The sequence below is a fragment of the Caretta caretta genome, chromosome 1 (genome assembly GCF_965140235.1).
Source record: "Caretta caretta isolate rCarCar2 chromosome 1, rCarCar1.hap1, whole genome shotgun sequence".
In the NCBI taxonomy this organism is placed as follows: Eukaryota; Metazoa; Chordata; order Testudines; family Cheloniidae; genus Caretta; species Caretta caretta.
The window spans coordinates 232,347,134-232,362,270 of NC_134206.1; the positions used below are offsets into that span (position 1 = coordinate 232,347,134).

General features: G+C 36.7%; 1 protein-coding gene across 6 annotated transcripts in view; it reads left to right on the plus strand.

Moving 5' to 3' along the window:
- INTS13 (integrator complex subunit 13) overlaps nt 1–14,275 on the plus strand; it is a 31,760-nt gene extending 17,485 nt beyond the window's left edge. For all 6 annotated transcript variants that reach the window (XM_048826143.2, XM_048826124.2, XM_075121499.1 and 3 more), the window contains 10 exons: nt 640–724; nt 2,650–2,739; nt 3,387–3,476; nt 5,066–5,244; nt 6,115–6,285; nt 6,698–6,852; nt 8,018–8,248; nt 9,561–9,700; nt 11,885–12,020; nt 12,951–14,275. In XM_048826143.2, the coding sequence (XP_048682100.1) occupies nt 640–724; nt 2,650–2,739; nt 3,387–3,476; nt 5,066–5,244; nt 6,115–6,285; nt 6,698–6,852; nt 8,018–8,248; nt 9,561–9,700; nt 11,885–12,020; nt 12,951–12,987 (1,314 nt within the window). In that variant the 3' untranslated portion in view covers nt 12,988–14,275. The remainder of the gene's footprint in view (nt 1–639; nt 725–2,649; nt 2,740–3,386; nt 3,477–5,065; nt 5,245–6,114; nt 6,286–6,697; nt 6,853–8,017; nt 8,249–9,560; nt 9,701–11,884; nt 12,021–12,950) is intronic.
- The last annotated feature ends 862 nt before the right edge of the window (nt 14,276–15,137 follow it).

A 15,137-nucleotide genomic window follows, 5' to 3' on the forward strand; every position in this document is an offset into this window, starting at 1 on the left:
AAGATTACTGTTCTGTTTTTGCTAATTTACTGTATATGGTGTTTGCTAATGCAGCTGTTTAAAGATGCTGTGTCCTCCTTTTAACAAACATCCAGTCTTTAACTTTATGCCTGCAGTTAGAACTATTAAATAGCTTCTAGTTCTTAACCGCAGGAACATGATAAACTGCTACTGTAAGTGGTTTCTTTCGTTAGTACAGGGTAAAAAGAAATTCTCAGAAGATTTAAAAAAAAAGTGACTCTGCAAACAGATTCTAGTAGTTAGAATTACTGGGTGCTGGTTAGGAAATTACAAGTTTCCCAATCTGTTTCTTGTGCTTTATATAGAGAAGAAGAGGAAGGAAAAAAACGAGAATTTCTTGTCAGTGTTATTTATCTGTTTGTTATGCATTGTGCACATTTATGGCATTTATATAAATAGGAATATCATAGATTTAAAGAAAAAGCAGGCTATTGCATCTTTAAATAGATCAGAAAGCAAACAGTTTCCTCAACGTTGCAACCCCTTATTGTCTGATTCACTTAGAATTTTATTTTCTTCTGGTAAAATGGAGACTATCATTCTCCATTTATAAAAACAACAAACAATCTTTTTTAAAAAATAAACCAGATTCTTTTTGAATTTCCTTTTTATTTAAAGGAAGAACAACATGCTAACACATCTGCCAATTATGATGTGGAGCTTCTTCATCACAAAGATGCACATGTAGACTTTCTAAAAAGTGGTAAGTGGGGAAAAAGAATGTAAAAAGTGAGTGGTGGAATAATCTAAGAATTAAAAATGTCTAATAGAACGCTTTTCTAAAAACTGTTTTAAGATCGTTCAAAAACTCAAGATCTGGGCTTTAAATGGATGCAAACTTTAAGCTTCTTCAGCAAGGACAAGATTTAACTAATTATAGCAGATTTTTTTTAATTGAAATTTTAAATTTTCTTTACAACAATTTGAGATGTAATGTAAAATGAATTGGTCTTGGAATATTCAATTTAACCGATTTAAAAAAAAAAAGACATAATGAAGGAAAGAATAACATGTAAACATCAAACTAGATTAGACATGCATCAGAATGTGTGTGTTTGATGGAACCAGAGGCATTTCAGTTTGTCACATGAATGTAAGCATGCCAGTTCATGAGTTAAGACACCAGATGCTTAAACAAAAGTCCAGGAGATTTTGAGCAAGAGGATCATGTGACAGGCCAAATTTTCTTTGATGTTGTAGGAAGTATTCTCCCTCCAGGTAGCTGCATGTCAGTGTCTAAATAAATATGGCAACCAATTACTTCACTCTCAAACACACAGACTTGTTTCCCAAAATTTGAGACAATCAAATATGCATATGAAAGTGGCACCTTAAAGTGGCACCGTAAAGACTAACAGATTATCCTTAACGGCAACCTACAGGGTTGACTTCAGTGTGACTGTGTGGGTAAAGACTACTTGTAGAAGCAAAGGACAGATCATGCAAGACCCATTAGTACATGTTTCTGTGATTTCATAATCAGAAAGGACTGTGTTTATCGTTTAGTCTGACCTCCTGCATAACCCAATATATACCCATTGACTCTTGCATCTAGTTCAGCATGAGTTATTGGTCTAGAGCGTAATATTTTGAAGTATATTTTGTGAGTAGTAACACCAGCGATTTGAAACTTCATGTAAAACTTATCTTTCCTTAGTGTGTGCAGATTATTGGAAGTTCAGATTAGCAAAGCACTAATTAGCAAGAATATACTGCATTGTCGTGGAAGCATTATGATATGTTTATATATTTTATTGCCTTCCTGTAATTCACTGCTTCCTGTCAGACCAGCTGTAAATAAGACAGTTGTAGGGAAGTGTTTTAGCAATATATCTTAATATACATGGCCAGAACTACATGATGAGAGGTGTTTGCATTGGACAAGAAAGGATATAGAGATTGATAACAATACCTACCATTTTTTGCAAAAGGGAAGAAAGCAATACAACTTGTCAAATGTGCTCTTGAGATACGTTTTCAGTTATGATTTTTGGGACGTGCTGTTTAAAATAGAATTTTAATTATAACTGATCAGTTCAAAACAAAGGTTCTGAAACCTAGGAGGTGCAGAATTTTTGCACAGAAGACTATTACCCATCCTTGGAGTGTATTAGACTTCTTTTTAAAATAAGCTGCTTGTCCTGTTACAACTATAAAAGTATTGTAAATATATTTTTGCTTTAAATAATAAAATGAGACTTAGAGGAACATCTTTTTAGGAGCCTCAATGTAGCCGTTATGTTGAACACGCTTACTTGAACACCTATGTATTTTGCATGCATGGTTTCTTACACCCAACTTTGTACTGCAATAACTTTGCTCACTTGAAAAAAAAAAGTTTAAAATTGTAGCTGTTACTTCTGAAAACTTCTGGGTTTGGGGATATTTTTAACCTTATTTTGAATATTTAGTGTTTTAAAAATCATCATGTTCTCTTTCAAAATCAAATTCGGATTCCAGATAAGACATTTTGTACGTTAAACCCTCTCATTCAAGTAGGAGGGTTTGTGCAGCACCATCATATATTTTTATAAGGCTTATAGTTGCTAGATTTTTGTATTCTATAATGTAATGAACTGAAGACTGACTAACTTATTATGGAACATTTTCTCTAACTTGATGTTGCAGGTGATAATCATATAGGTGGCAATAGCAGAGAGGGTACATTTAAAGAAACTGTAACATTAAAATGGTGCACACCACGAACAAACAGTGTTGGTAGGTACTGTATTTTCTGTAAATGTTTGAGAAGCACTTTCTGTCCTGCAGTACGTTTCCTCCTCCTCTCTCACTCCTCTCCCCCCCCCCCCCCCCCCCACCTCCCCACCAACGGCATCCAAACATTAGAAATATTATTCCCTGGTGATTGCACTACTGTTCCTCTGCTTTTTGTTTCCTATACCCAGTATCTCTTGCCACAGCTCTACTTTACTGACAGCCAGCAGGCCTCCAAAGAGGCTTCAACATCTACTGCTGTGATTCGGCCACTGTATGTGTACAGTCAGTATCTTGACAGACTGAATGCTCCTGATGCTGGCTAATCACTGACTTATTTATGTAGGAGAGAGGGGAAAACAGGATTTTTCTTCCTCTACCAAGCAAACTGCTTGCTCACTGGCAAAAAGTGTTCAGTAATTTCCCCTCCATTACTATTCTGTGGTTTGCATCACCAGTTCGTAAATGTATTCTAATTCTCTAGTGACATTGCTCTGCAGCTTTTTTCCTTCCCTTTCTCTCTCAAAGAAATTTCACAAACAAATCACTTCAACTAATTTAGGTATTTTGTAAGAGTAGCTTCAGGCCATGTGTTTAGTGTGTGCTTTTCTATCTTTGCAACTAACCCTTTCCACATTTTTATTTTTCAGAATTGCATTATTGCACTGGAGCATACAGAATCTCACCCGTAGATGTAAATAGCCGACCTTCCTCTTGTCTTACAAACTTTCTTCTCAATGGTAAATTGTTTTCTTGGTTAAGCATTTTAAAAATTGTTAATGTTGCAGATCCCTTTTTTAAAGCATGTAGGTATATCCACATTGTACAAAATGTTAAGAAGTTAGATATTCACTTTATTCCAGATGTCATATGAACACCTAATCTGTGTAAAGGACAGTAATACAGAAGCAAGACAGTCCCACAAACATCTAGATAGATATTAACTGATAACTATATTTGAAGGGAAATGGAATAAAAATTACAATTTGAGTTTAAACCTAAAAAAGGGGAGAAGAGATGGGAAAGAGAGAGGAATCCTGATTTTTTTTTCCCCCCTAAATCCCAATATAGATTCTGTGTTTAGTAATAATCATTTATTTTATTACCACTGTTCTTGAATTACAGTATAGCTGATTAATAATAGTATGTTTGATCACAATGCTTAGTAGTGTTGAGTGTTCTTTCTGAATAGAAATGTAATATCTAAGGGTTCTTCCATCAGAAAACTGGAAAATAGGTTTTCTTGCTCTTATCAGTTAAGTGGAAATTGTTCTATATTGCAAAGCATTTGCAAGTTTCTCTGAAACATGCTGCAGAGGTTCAGAATAGGAACTTCTCAATGTATTCCTCTTTCCCCCACTGTCTCTCATTCAAGAGACTATCAAAATATTTTCCCTTCTATTCACCTCTAAATTTGCTAACTTTCATTTTAAATTTAATTCAGTTTTGAGCTAAGGTAGCAATGATATATCCTGCCATATATCTATCTATCGAGAGAGAGCGAGAGAGAGGGTAGGCAGCTGTCAGCAATCAGGACGGAATCAAGGATCGGTGACTACTGTCTTTACCACCCACAGTTGATCCAATTAGGTGATCATGTGACCTCCTACATTTATTTTCATATACTAAGAGGGCATTGTACCTGCTTGAAACTGACACACTAATTAGTATTGAGGTCAGCCAAGGATTTGGTTAGTCAGTTTATCATTCAACTGCTACCATAACCTTCACCCTCAAAAGAATCTATTTAGTAGAGTTTTCTTGTGCATACTCTTAATTTCAAGAAAATAAGACATTTTTGACTTTTGTGAACATGAAATAGTGTCCCTTGAAACAAAGAAATTTAAGATACATTAGTACTCAAATATTTTTCACAAGATAGTTTTTTAAACTGTATATTTACCATGTCCTTAGTCTTCAATGAGAACAAGTTATGTGTTTGGGTCACTATATGGTTAGCATTGTAAACTATTGAAAATAATGAGCTGACCAAATAGAGTATAGCATTTCCATTACTTTTACAGACATTTATCTCCATAAGGATTATATTTTGTGAATGATCAAAAGGTAACAAATAAATTACGTAGTTTGAACCCTTTCTATATGATGCAAGAAGAGTGCTATGTTCCATAATAGCCTATCTAAAGGCAGGAATTAAAGTTCCATAGGAAACAATTGTAGGTCACTAATTTGAGTTTAGTAAGAGACCTACATTAGCTTAACACCGCTGGGGTTGGGTGGCTGGGTGGTTAAATATAAACCTGTAGAATATCTTTAAATGTAAATTGCTGTACTCAATAGCTAATCAAACTGATCTCAATTTTAATAGGTCGTTCTGTTTTGTTGGAACAACCGCGCAAGTCTGGTTCTAAAGTAATTAGCCACATGCTTAGTAGCCATGGAGGAGAAATTTTCCTGCATGTTTTGAGCAGTTCTCGATCAATTCTAGAAGATCCCCCTTCAATTAGTGAAGGATGTGGTGGAAGAGTCACAGACTATAGGATTACAGTAAGATACTACTATTTTATGTTTTTAGTCTTACTCAACAATTCATCAGAATTCAGGGGTGAGGAGTGAGGGTGGGTTGAAACAGACATTCTGTACTGTAAGAAATTGTAGGTCGCTTATTTTAAAAAAAAAAATTTGTTTTAAATGGCACACTTGGATCAACTATTTCTTCGTTCTATTATTGATAGTCAGCATTTATTGACACACACACAACCACTTTATAAAAACCTTCTGTCTCTATCCCACATCTGTGCTTGCATGCTGTAAGCAATATGAAATTTCTAAAATACTCTCATTGGTTACTCTTTTTAAACACTGTTTATCTCAACAAAGGTTTGAAGTGGACTGGATCCAGATAGCCCTGCACCCAGCCCTCTATAAGAAGGATAATTGTCATAATGAGGGTCTTTGAGAATAGCTGGACTGAACAGATAAAAAAGAGCTGGATCTTATAGACTCAGGTGTGGAGGGGGCACTCTAAAGAAACCCATTTTACTCTTTTTAATTTGATATCCTCTGCATTCGGTGCCCATTAGCAAAAAGTGGCCTGTAAACAAACAATAAAACTTTAACATATGTAATTCCTTATTATCAATCCAAAGCAGAGCATTTGTTGCCACATTCTACAATTTTTTTTGAAGTTAAGCTTTCATGAAGTTAAGATTTGACAAACCTCTTCCTTAAATGCTTTCTATATGAATTCAAAGTAGAATTGCTCATAAGAATATTGAACACAGAGGTATAGTTTTTAGAGCTACATTCCTTTTCCTTTCTGTATTATTCATAAGGGAGGCAATGATGTTTGACCCGTTCAATGAAAGTTACTTTGTTAGAGAAGTTCCTAATTTTATCTTGTTTGGTTATCATTAGGATTTTGGTGAATTTATGAGGGAAAACAGATTAACTCCTTTTCTAGACCCCAGATATAAGATCGATGGAAGTCTTGAGATTCCTTTGGAACGAGCAAAAGATCAGTTAGAGAAACATACTCGTTACTGGCCTATGATTATTTCGCAAACCACCATCTTCAACATGCAAGCTGTAAGTGACCATGGATTTGTAACTTTCCTTTTCTGTTCTGGAGCATGTTTTAAAACTGTACTTGGGGGAAGAGTTAATATCAGTAACAACTGAATAGCTAATAGCACGCTATAGAAAAATCAACCAAAACAAAATCAGTTAGAATAAGGTTTTGGCTTTCACTTTTGATTAAGTACTTTGTGTATATTTTACAACTATAACTCTGAACCCAAATGTCTCCCATGACATGGAATTGAGTTGGATGCAGAGCTGTTGGGTTAAGAGGAAGACTTCATGTAGTAATGCATGCTGGGGACACTTCCGAATGTAGGTTAAAGGATTTTTATTTTTTAATGTCAACCTCAAATATGCTTCTAAATCCCCACCCCCCCAACTAAATGCAGGTTTTGTTCTGTTTTGTTTTGTCCTGAAGGTAGTGCCGTTAGCCAGTGTTATTGTGAAAGAAGCTCTCTCAGATGAGGATGTGCTGAATTGTCAGAAAACAATATACAACTTAGTAGATATGGAGAGGAAAAATGATCCACTGCCAATTTCAACAGTTGGTACCAGGGGAAAGGGTCCAAAAAGGTTTAACATTTATTAATTTTGTTGTACTTTTGCGAAACATATATCCCATCTGCATACATTCCAGATGAACCTTGTGTTTTAAGTTGGACAATCAAAGGTAATTTAGAGTCCACTAACCTACATACATGAGCAAAATAAATGTTGTATATCTTTTGGCTGCATAATTTAGAGCTGTAGTGCTATTCCCCTAGTTTCATGTTAAAGAAAAAACTCAGTCGTAACGGCAAATAACAGATTCAATCACATCTTATATTTAAGACCCTTTCTAGAGGGGGAAAAAAATCACACAGAAAACACCATCTTGAGCAGCCTCGCGTAGGGTAGAACAGAGGAAATGGAGGCACCACTGGACACATGGAAACCAGACCCTTCCAAAGCTATTGTATATTTAAAATATTTTTAATACTTGATTATCTTAAAAGTAGTCATTGTATTGTTGAAACATTTGATATAAAAGATGAAACTTCCCTTACAACAAATTTGGAAGTCTGTGATATCCCATCCATTGGAATAATGATCTGCATTTCTTGTACATCAATCTAATCCTAGGCAGGATGGTTACCTGAGTATGGGGGGAAAAAAGTCAGCTACAAAAGCTACTTGAACTGTTTAGTTCCGTAGTGTTATGTTATGATGATTCTCTATTATTTTGTCTTTAATTTTTGTCTAAGAGAAAAACATTAAAATTAATTTGAATCTGGCAATGAACAGATGGATTTCTACTTGTCTCAGCATTGAAAAAGAGGGTTTCTTCTTGTCTCTTGAGTTGGTTGGCTCAAGTGACTTTAATAGGTTTTGGCAATGTCTCCACAATAGCTTTGACCCAGGGAAATTAATGATTATGACTCATGAGGAGATTTGGGTTTTAGATTTAATTGGAAATTCAGGTTTGTTGGAAGCAACCGAGCATGTCCATGTAAAATGCGGCTCTGATGCTTCCAAGAATGAAACAATACAATGTGATCAGAACTCCACTAAAAGGGAGTTTGAGAAAACCTACTTTTACTGAGACATTTTAAAAAAACTTAGGCTCAATCTACTAGACAGCAACCGTTTGAACTTTGATTATTTAATATATAAATGGCTCTTACAATCTGGAGGGCGGGGGAGAGAGAGTGTGTTTGTGTATAAATATGTGAAGATTTTATTTTGTGCCTGTGGATAGAGATGAACAATACCGGATTATGTGGAATGAATTGGAGACCCTTGTTAGAGCGCATATAAATAACTCTGATAAACACCAGCGAGTCTTGGAGTGTCTACTGGCTTGCAGGAGCAAACCTCCTGAAGAAGAAGAGCGCAAGAAACGAGGGAGGAAGAGAGAAGAAAAAGAAGACAAGTCAGAGAAATCAGGAAAAGATTATGAACTGGAAAAACCCTGGCAGGAATCAGAGAGGTGAATTTTTTGAATTAATATATGCTTTCACGGACTAGTATGTAATATACAGCACAGTCTAGCGCTAGAATTTTTAAAATGTTAAGTGATTTAATTAACATAATTTTAGCTTGTTTATAAAAGGCACACATGTAAGCAGTTACAGATAAACTCTTAAGTATCGAAACCCCAATTATCTGATGTTAAGATAAGTTTCCCAAATATGACATTTAGTTTCATGCTTATATTAAGGGTGCACTTATAAATAGTTTAGAATGGGGATAATAAAAGAGAGAGAGGTTTTTTAATAAATGTTTAGTCAATTGTTATAATCGCCAAAATAACAGTAAGTTGCTTCACCATCTATAGCACCTTCTACTGTTTTAGATGTATACCCATCCGTAACATAGTACATCTGTTAATAACTGTGTAAACAAACCCTAAAATGAAGTGTGACTGAAAACCATAGACAAATGAATTTTATGTATCCTGAACTCTGGCTGATCGACTGTTTAGGTGTCCTTATAGACATTTAGATGCTCCAGGTTTCTCTGCACTGAGTTTTGTGTAGATGAGCGTCAAGGTTTATTGACTATGGACCTGCTTTCTATCCCTTAAGAAACAAAAAGTTGTCCTGTTAGCTGATATGACATATATGATCATGAAGGATCAGTTAATCAGTCTAGTCATGAATTTCTTAGTATCTTTTTCTTTCCTCTCATTCAAACTTCTCTTCTAAAGAAATCATAAAGTTGAAACTCCTAAAAAATGGTTAATCAGCTCTAAGCTCAACTTGTATGTGCTGTTCTATATGCGTGCATGGCCACTAGGAGAAGATGGATGTTTTGGCCTGCAGTGTTGTGAGCGTGCTGATGATACTTGGATCTACCTGTGCCTGTGGTCAAGTCCAATACTATGATTTCCTCTCTTTCCTAGTGTGAGACAAAGGTAGGGATGCAGATGACAGCAAACTGGTTCAGGCTCAAACCAGGAGTCGTCAGTAGATTTGGGTTGTCCAAATGGTTTGCAACAATTGCACTTTTAAATCTCTAGCACAACCAATTATCACAATAATGAGTGCAATATAAATATTGGTAACAAATTGAAATGAGATTGAGTTTCAGGTCATTCTCACTTCCTTTTGGTCTGCATCCAAGAAAATACTTAGCCAATGGCTTTTCTGGTTATTTTCATCAATCTTATGACTCACCAAAAAAAGCAATTGTTATACTAGGACAGATGTTATATGAATAAACTTGAAGAGTGCTGTAAATGAGAAGTTTGTTGTTGATGCTCTCTGATGTCTCACCTTCCCCCCCCCCCCCCCTTTAAGATTAAAAGGTGTATTGGATCGTGAAAAAGAGGAACTGGCAGAAGCTGAAGTTATAAAAGATTCTCCTGATTCTCCCGAACCACCCAACAAAAAGCCTCTTATTACAATAGATGAAATACCTCCAGTGGAAAAAACAAAAGGTAAGTAAAAAAGATTGCAACAGATTTTGAAAAATAGTAAGTCAGGTAAAATTGGTGTGAATTGCAAGATATCCTATATGGTTGTCACAGCATTTCCTATTTGCTTGAATAAGATAAAGGTGTATCTCTTGAATATCCTGTATGTAGATTTAATCATTCAGTGCTAATAAGAGTCGTGGCTAAGTCTTTATACACAAAGTGGGTGAAGAGAGGGAGTCAAGCAGAATCTTACTCTGAGCTGAACAGTTTTGGTCCAGGTGGAGGGATGAAAAACAAGCTGTGAGGTTGAAGGATTCAGGGGAATGATACGTAAAGATACAAAGCCTCTATGTTCCTGATTTGAGTTCCATCTGATTGATTGCTGTTCCTCAAGGGCCAGATTGTGATAGTTTTAAATTTTGGTTACTACCTTACATTGTATGTGATCCCATGGATTTCTGTGGAATTACATCTGGAGTAAGGAGCTTCTCAATGTGCCCAAAGATCACAGCCTCGTCCTAATCTAGGTAGTACGTTTATTGAGTTCAAAATTCATTTCCTTGTATGGAGATGTCACTAATGTAGAATAAAGAGCCATGAGGGTAACACAAAGGAGAGCAGAAGAGTTACTAGTAAATGTAAAATATATTTATTTTGGGGTGGTGTGTCTTTATAGAAAAGAACCCTCACCAAGTAAAGTGCTAAATAAGGCATAGTGGTGAATACCAAGCACCATACACGTATAGGGGAAAGAAGGCCACAAAAAGCAAGTTACAGGCAGAATGAATGAGCCGTAGCAGGGGACATCAAATGGTTTTATCCTAGAGTGAGGAGTCAACTGCAGAAGAGTTGAGTCTTGGAGAGATTTGAAGAGTTAATTTTGGTTTAATTAGAAAATTCTGAATTCTGAGAGATGTCTTCTGTTTTTTGTGCATGTATAATCTATTGATCAGTGGTTTTCAACGTATATGTCTAAGGGGTCTGCAAAAGATTACTATGAAAATACAGTTTCAGATCCCAGAAAGGGCATTGTTTTTCTGATCAATCAAAAGTATTTGAATACCCCCACCTACACGTCAAAACCCAGAAGTATTGTTACCACCATAGTTACCACAGTTTAGTGCCCTTTTTCGCATTGCATCAAATGCCATGCTGAGCATGTGCAACATTTACAAAACGTCAGTTTTCAGGCCAAGACTTCTATGGCAGGGGTTTGAAGACCACTGGTTGAATTTCCAAAGGGGTCCACACTTTCATTTGAAATTTTTTAGGGGTCCACAAATGAAAAAAAAGGTTGAAAATCACTGTATTAGATAATTGACATACTATATAAAATGGAATATTTTGGTGTGGTCTGAAGGTTTTAGCAATAGCTGCATTATGCAGACCTGGAGCTAGAGTACTGTCTGGAGCAGTCTGCAAAAGGTAAAGAGTGGGATGGGGTAGTTCACAGACTGAGATTCCCCTCCTCCAATAAAACAAATGCTGATGGAAAGCTCAGAGGTCTCTGTTGCTGCCCACTGTCCTTGGTAGTTCTGGGTGGGGAATTTTTTTTGGTCTAGTGGGCCACCATTCTTGCTGGCTGAACAGCTGTATTTCAGAGCTGTCACCAGTGGCTGGTGTTGAAAGGACATTGACCACTTGACACTCTCTCTGTCAATCAGCGGGAGAGACCAGTCTCTAGCCTGGGATATCAAGGAGCAGAACTGCCTCCTTTGATGGCCCAACTACCATATATTGCAGTAGAGCAGTCACAGCTTCAGTTCTGTCTTTGGGACAAGGTTTGATTGATTTAGAGCAATTCCTTGTCTGCTGCAGGTTATGAATGGGATGTGGTCTGTCTCCCTTGGATCCATTTACCGCTATGCATAGGCACAAAGCCTGGCTCAGCTTCATGCCCACAGAATAGTGGAATCCATTTTGGTCAAATGTACTGAAACCATAAAATAAACCATACAGAACTAACATAATGTGAGGAAAAGTAACCTCATACCGTCTAAATCTCCCACCTGTTTGTAGCTGTCATGTTCATCTAACCTACACTGTAAGTTTCTTGGGGTAGGGACCATGTCTTGCATTGATCTTTAATGTGCTGTGGTGGTGCTGTATAAATAGTATAATTTGTTTGGTAAACTTATATTGAATTTAGTATTTGAGAATTCATTAATCAAATCCCCTTGATTCTATTTTCAAATCTAATCCTAGGGCCAATGTCCTTGCTGTCTTTGTGGAGCAATAGGATTAATACAGCCAATTCTAGGAAACACCAAGAATTTATTGGTCGTCTGAACTCTGTCAACAATAAAGCTGAGCTGTATCAACATCTTAAAGAGGAAAATGGGTTCGTATTGCTGAATACATAATATATTTTATAAACAGTCAATGCTATATACAGGAACAAATTAGTCATCGTAGTAATTTATTAAGAGGATTCCTTACCTCTTGCATTAATAAAAATTTAAATTTTTTTTTTATAGGAAAGCAATTTAATAATCTCAGTTTTCATCCATTTGCCCCTACTTCATTGCAGTCCTCCCCCTAACTGAGCAGGGCTGAATGCCACCCTGTTGTCTTGAGGGGATTGCTTCTTACCATCTATCCCAGTGACTATCTACACAGCACAATCCTCCTTATGCTTAGAGGGGGCCAAGTAGGAGACGAGATTAAGACCCAAACTCCCCAAAACAGTATCTCCATAAAAGTAGCTAAATCAAACATGGCAGAGATAAAACCATTGCGTCTTGTACAACACATTAAAGGAATAATAACATCTCCTGCGTTCCCATAAATCCAACTGCCATCAAGTAATTATTAGAATGGGAGTAGCCAACAAATTGAGCAAAAGGATAAAAATAACAGGGAAAAATGTTAAATACTGTTAAGGAGTTGACAGAAACTGGTACAGCTCTAGAGATTCAGAGAAGCAGACCCTCCACAGTCAGACACGAGTCTGTCTCTTGTCTTGCCTTTGTTGATCACTGCTGGAGTCAATAACGTAACATCAGTCTTAACTGTGATATTTATTATATGGAACTTATTGCTCATTTACCCTAGTTGTAAGTGGAAAGTTGCCTGAAAGCAAAGTTTCCTCTGGTTTAATGATTACTGCATAAAGAAATCTCTAAAAAGATAGTGTTGGGGTACTAGAAACTTATAAATAAATGTTTATATAAAACCACAGATTTGCTTTTTATTTTTAATCATTTGAGTGCACTCAATTAAACTATATGCTCTAACTGACCAATCTTCTTGATATATTTTTATATTTCAGAATGGAAACAGAAAATGGAAAAGCCAGCCGGCAGTGAATGTTGGTTTTTAAGAACTATGCTTGGCCATATTTCATGAATATTTTATGCTGGATTTGATATTGGTACCATTTCAGTAAGATTGTATAGATCTGTTGCCTTGATTGGTTTTACATTTTTCTAATTTTTATCCTTTTTCTATTAAATGTAAAATTTGCATATTACATTCAGTGAAATGTGTCCAAATGGGATTTGTCTTGAAGTATCTTATAATCATATTTTAGGAGGAAAGGATGTTTCTCCTGCAACACACACAAGCAAACCTGTGAAATGATACAATCAGCTTTTTTAAGTCTATTGTTTAATATTGAAAAGCACAGTATTCATGCATTTTTAAAAACTTATTTGAGCTTTTTTCTGTTGTATTGATACATTTTAGCTCTATATGAAACTCCTCTAGAGGCCACACTCTAGGAGAAGAGAAATATAAAAATGTCTATTAAGTCCAGGCTCTTAATCTGGAGTTCCTCATTGACAGTGTACAGTTCCAGATCAACAGTTGGGCAGTGGGGTGAGAAATGGTTTAAAACCTTCACTAGAGTATAAATGATTGGGGTGAGGGCATGAACTTCTTAAACAAGATTAATTATTAATTTCATCAAGAGAATTACTCAGTTTGAAAGCAAAGCTTTTCTAGTTGCTCTTTATGCCATAATTAACAAAAACCAAATCCTCGCCTTTAACTATTAACTGGCTGCTACCTTCAACTTGCCATCCACAGGAGTGTACAGAAAGAGGCTGTGGGGTGTAAAATAAAACCCACTTCAGAGAACAGGGCCCAATCGATTATTCTTTCTGTGGCCATGCAGCAGAGTTACTCCAACCTTTGCTGAATTAACTTCCTTTTGCTTGATGGCAGCTGGTAGAAACAACTGACTTGGGTATAGTACAGTGCAAGATGCTGTACCATGCTCTTACTTTAGTAAGAAGGGTAGCTGGCACATAGGCTTTTCTTCTAAATAATTCAGTATGTCACATAGCCAAGTTTCATTAACTGAGAAAAGTATGAAGGCCACAGATGATGATGATGGTGATGGCTGGATCAGAACACAAATATCATGTGAGTACTCCTTACTTACATTCGTAACTGCTGACCATTTAGCGGCATAGAAATAGAAATAAAATAGAGAGCTTCAAGGTGATTACATAGCAAGTATAACATAATGTAATTACTAAGTAAATACATGGTTTATTTCTTTCTTGATATATGATGATTACTTTTAGAGTCACCTGGTGTAATTATTTAAGTAATCCATGGGATCAGTTAATAAAGAGTACTTGCATGATATTTTGTCTGTCATGTTTTACATTTATATGGAGATTGCGAAGGTTCTCAAAGCTTGGTGTCACACTGCTGCAATCCAGTGACCTTTGGGATGGGAAGGCAACCATTTCACAGCACTTCAAAGTTTTCCCTCCCCCAGCTGTTTGACCAAAGACGCTGGGGCAAATCTCTGCATTTGTTTAAAAAAAAAAAAAAAAAGCTTACAGATGTTGAAAGTCCTCTCAGAGCAGACAGGACTGATTTTTATAAGGTCTCATTTGAAAGATCTCTGCAAAGACTCCCTATTCTTGAGAGTACTATAGAATCTTTAATGGCCACAAATACTCAAGTCCTTCATTTCCACCTCTTATCTGAAAGACAGCACGTCCTGCAGCAGAGGGTCTCCTAGCATGATATTGAGGTATTGATTCAGTGCTGATGCAGAAAGAAAAGTGCCACTTCGAGCCTTGCAATCTGATAGGACCTGATTACAAGTATCAGGTTCAGATGTGAAGACAACCTACTCTCTCAGGCTTGGGTTGGGTTCTCTGATCATCTCTTGCTGCCCCTGAGGTTGGCAGCTCAGTGGCAGCTGCATGCCCTGCTCCCACTGACTGCCACCACCTCGCTGCTCTCAGTGTTGTGCAGAGTGAGTGTGCCAACAAGTCACAGCACCTCTCAATCCACAGTGCACACACAGAAGTGAGGCAGGAGCAGGGCACATGGGCCACCACATTGCCAACCCCATAGGCAGGAGACAATTGGAGACAAATTGCAGTCACAAGATGTGGGGAGTGGGAAGCTTCCTTGAGGCCAAGCCTCAAGGATGAGGCCACAAAGTTAACACAAGTTTGGGGGAAGTGTTACTCATGTCTGAAAGCGACTT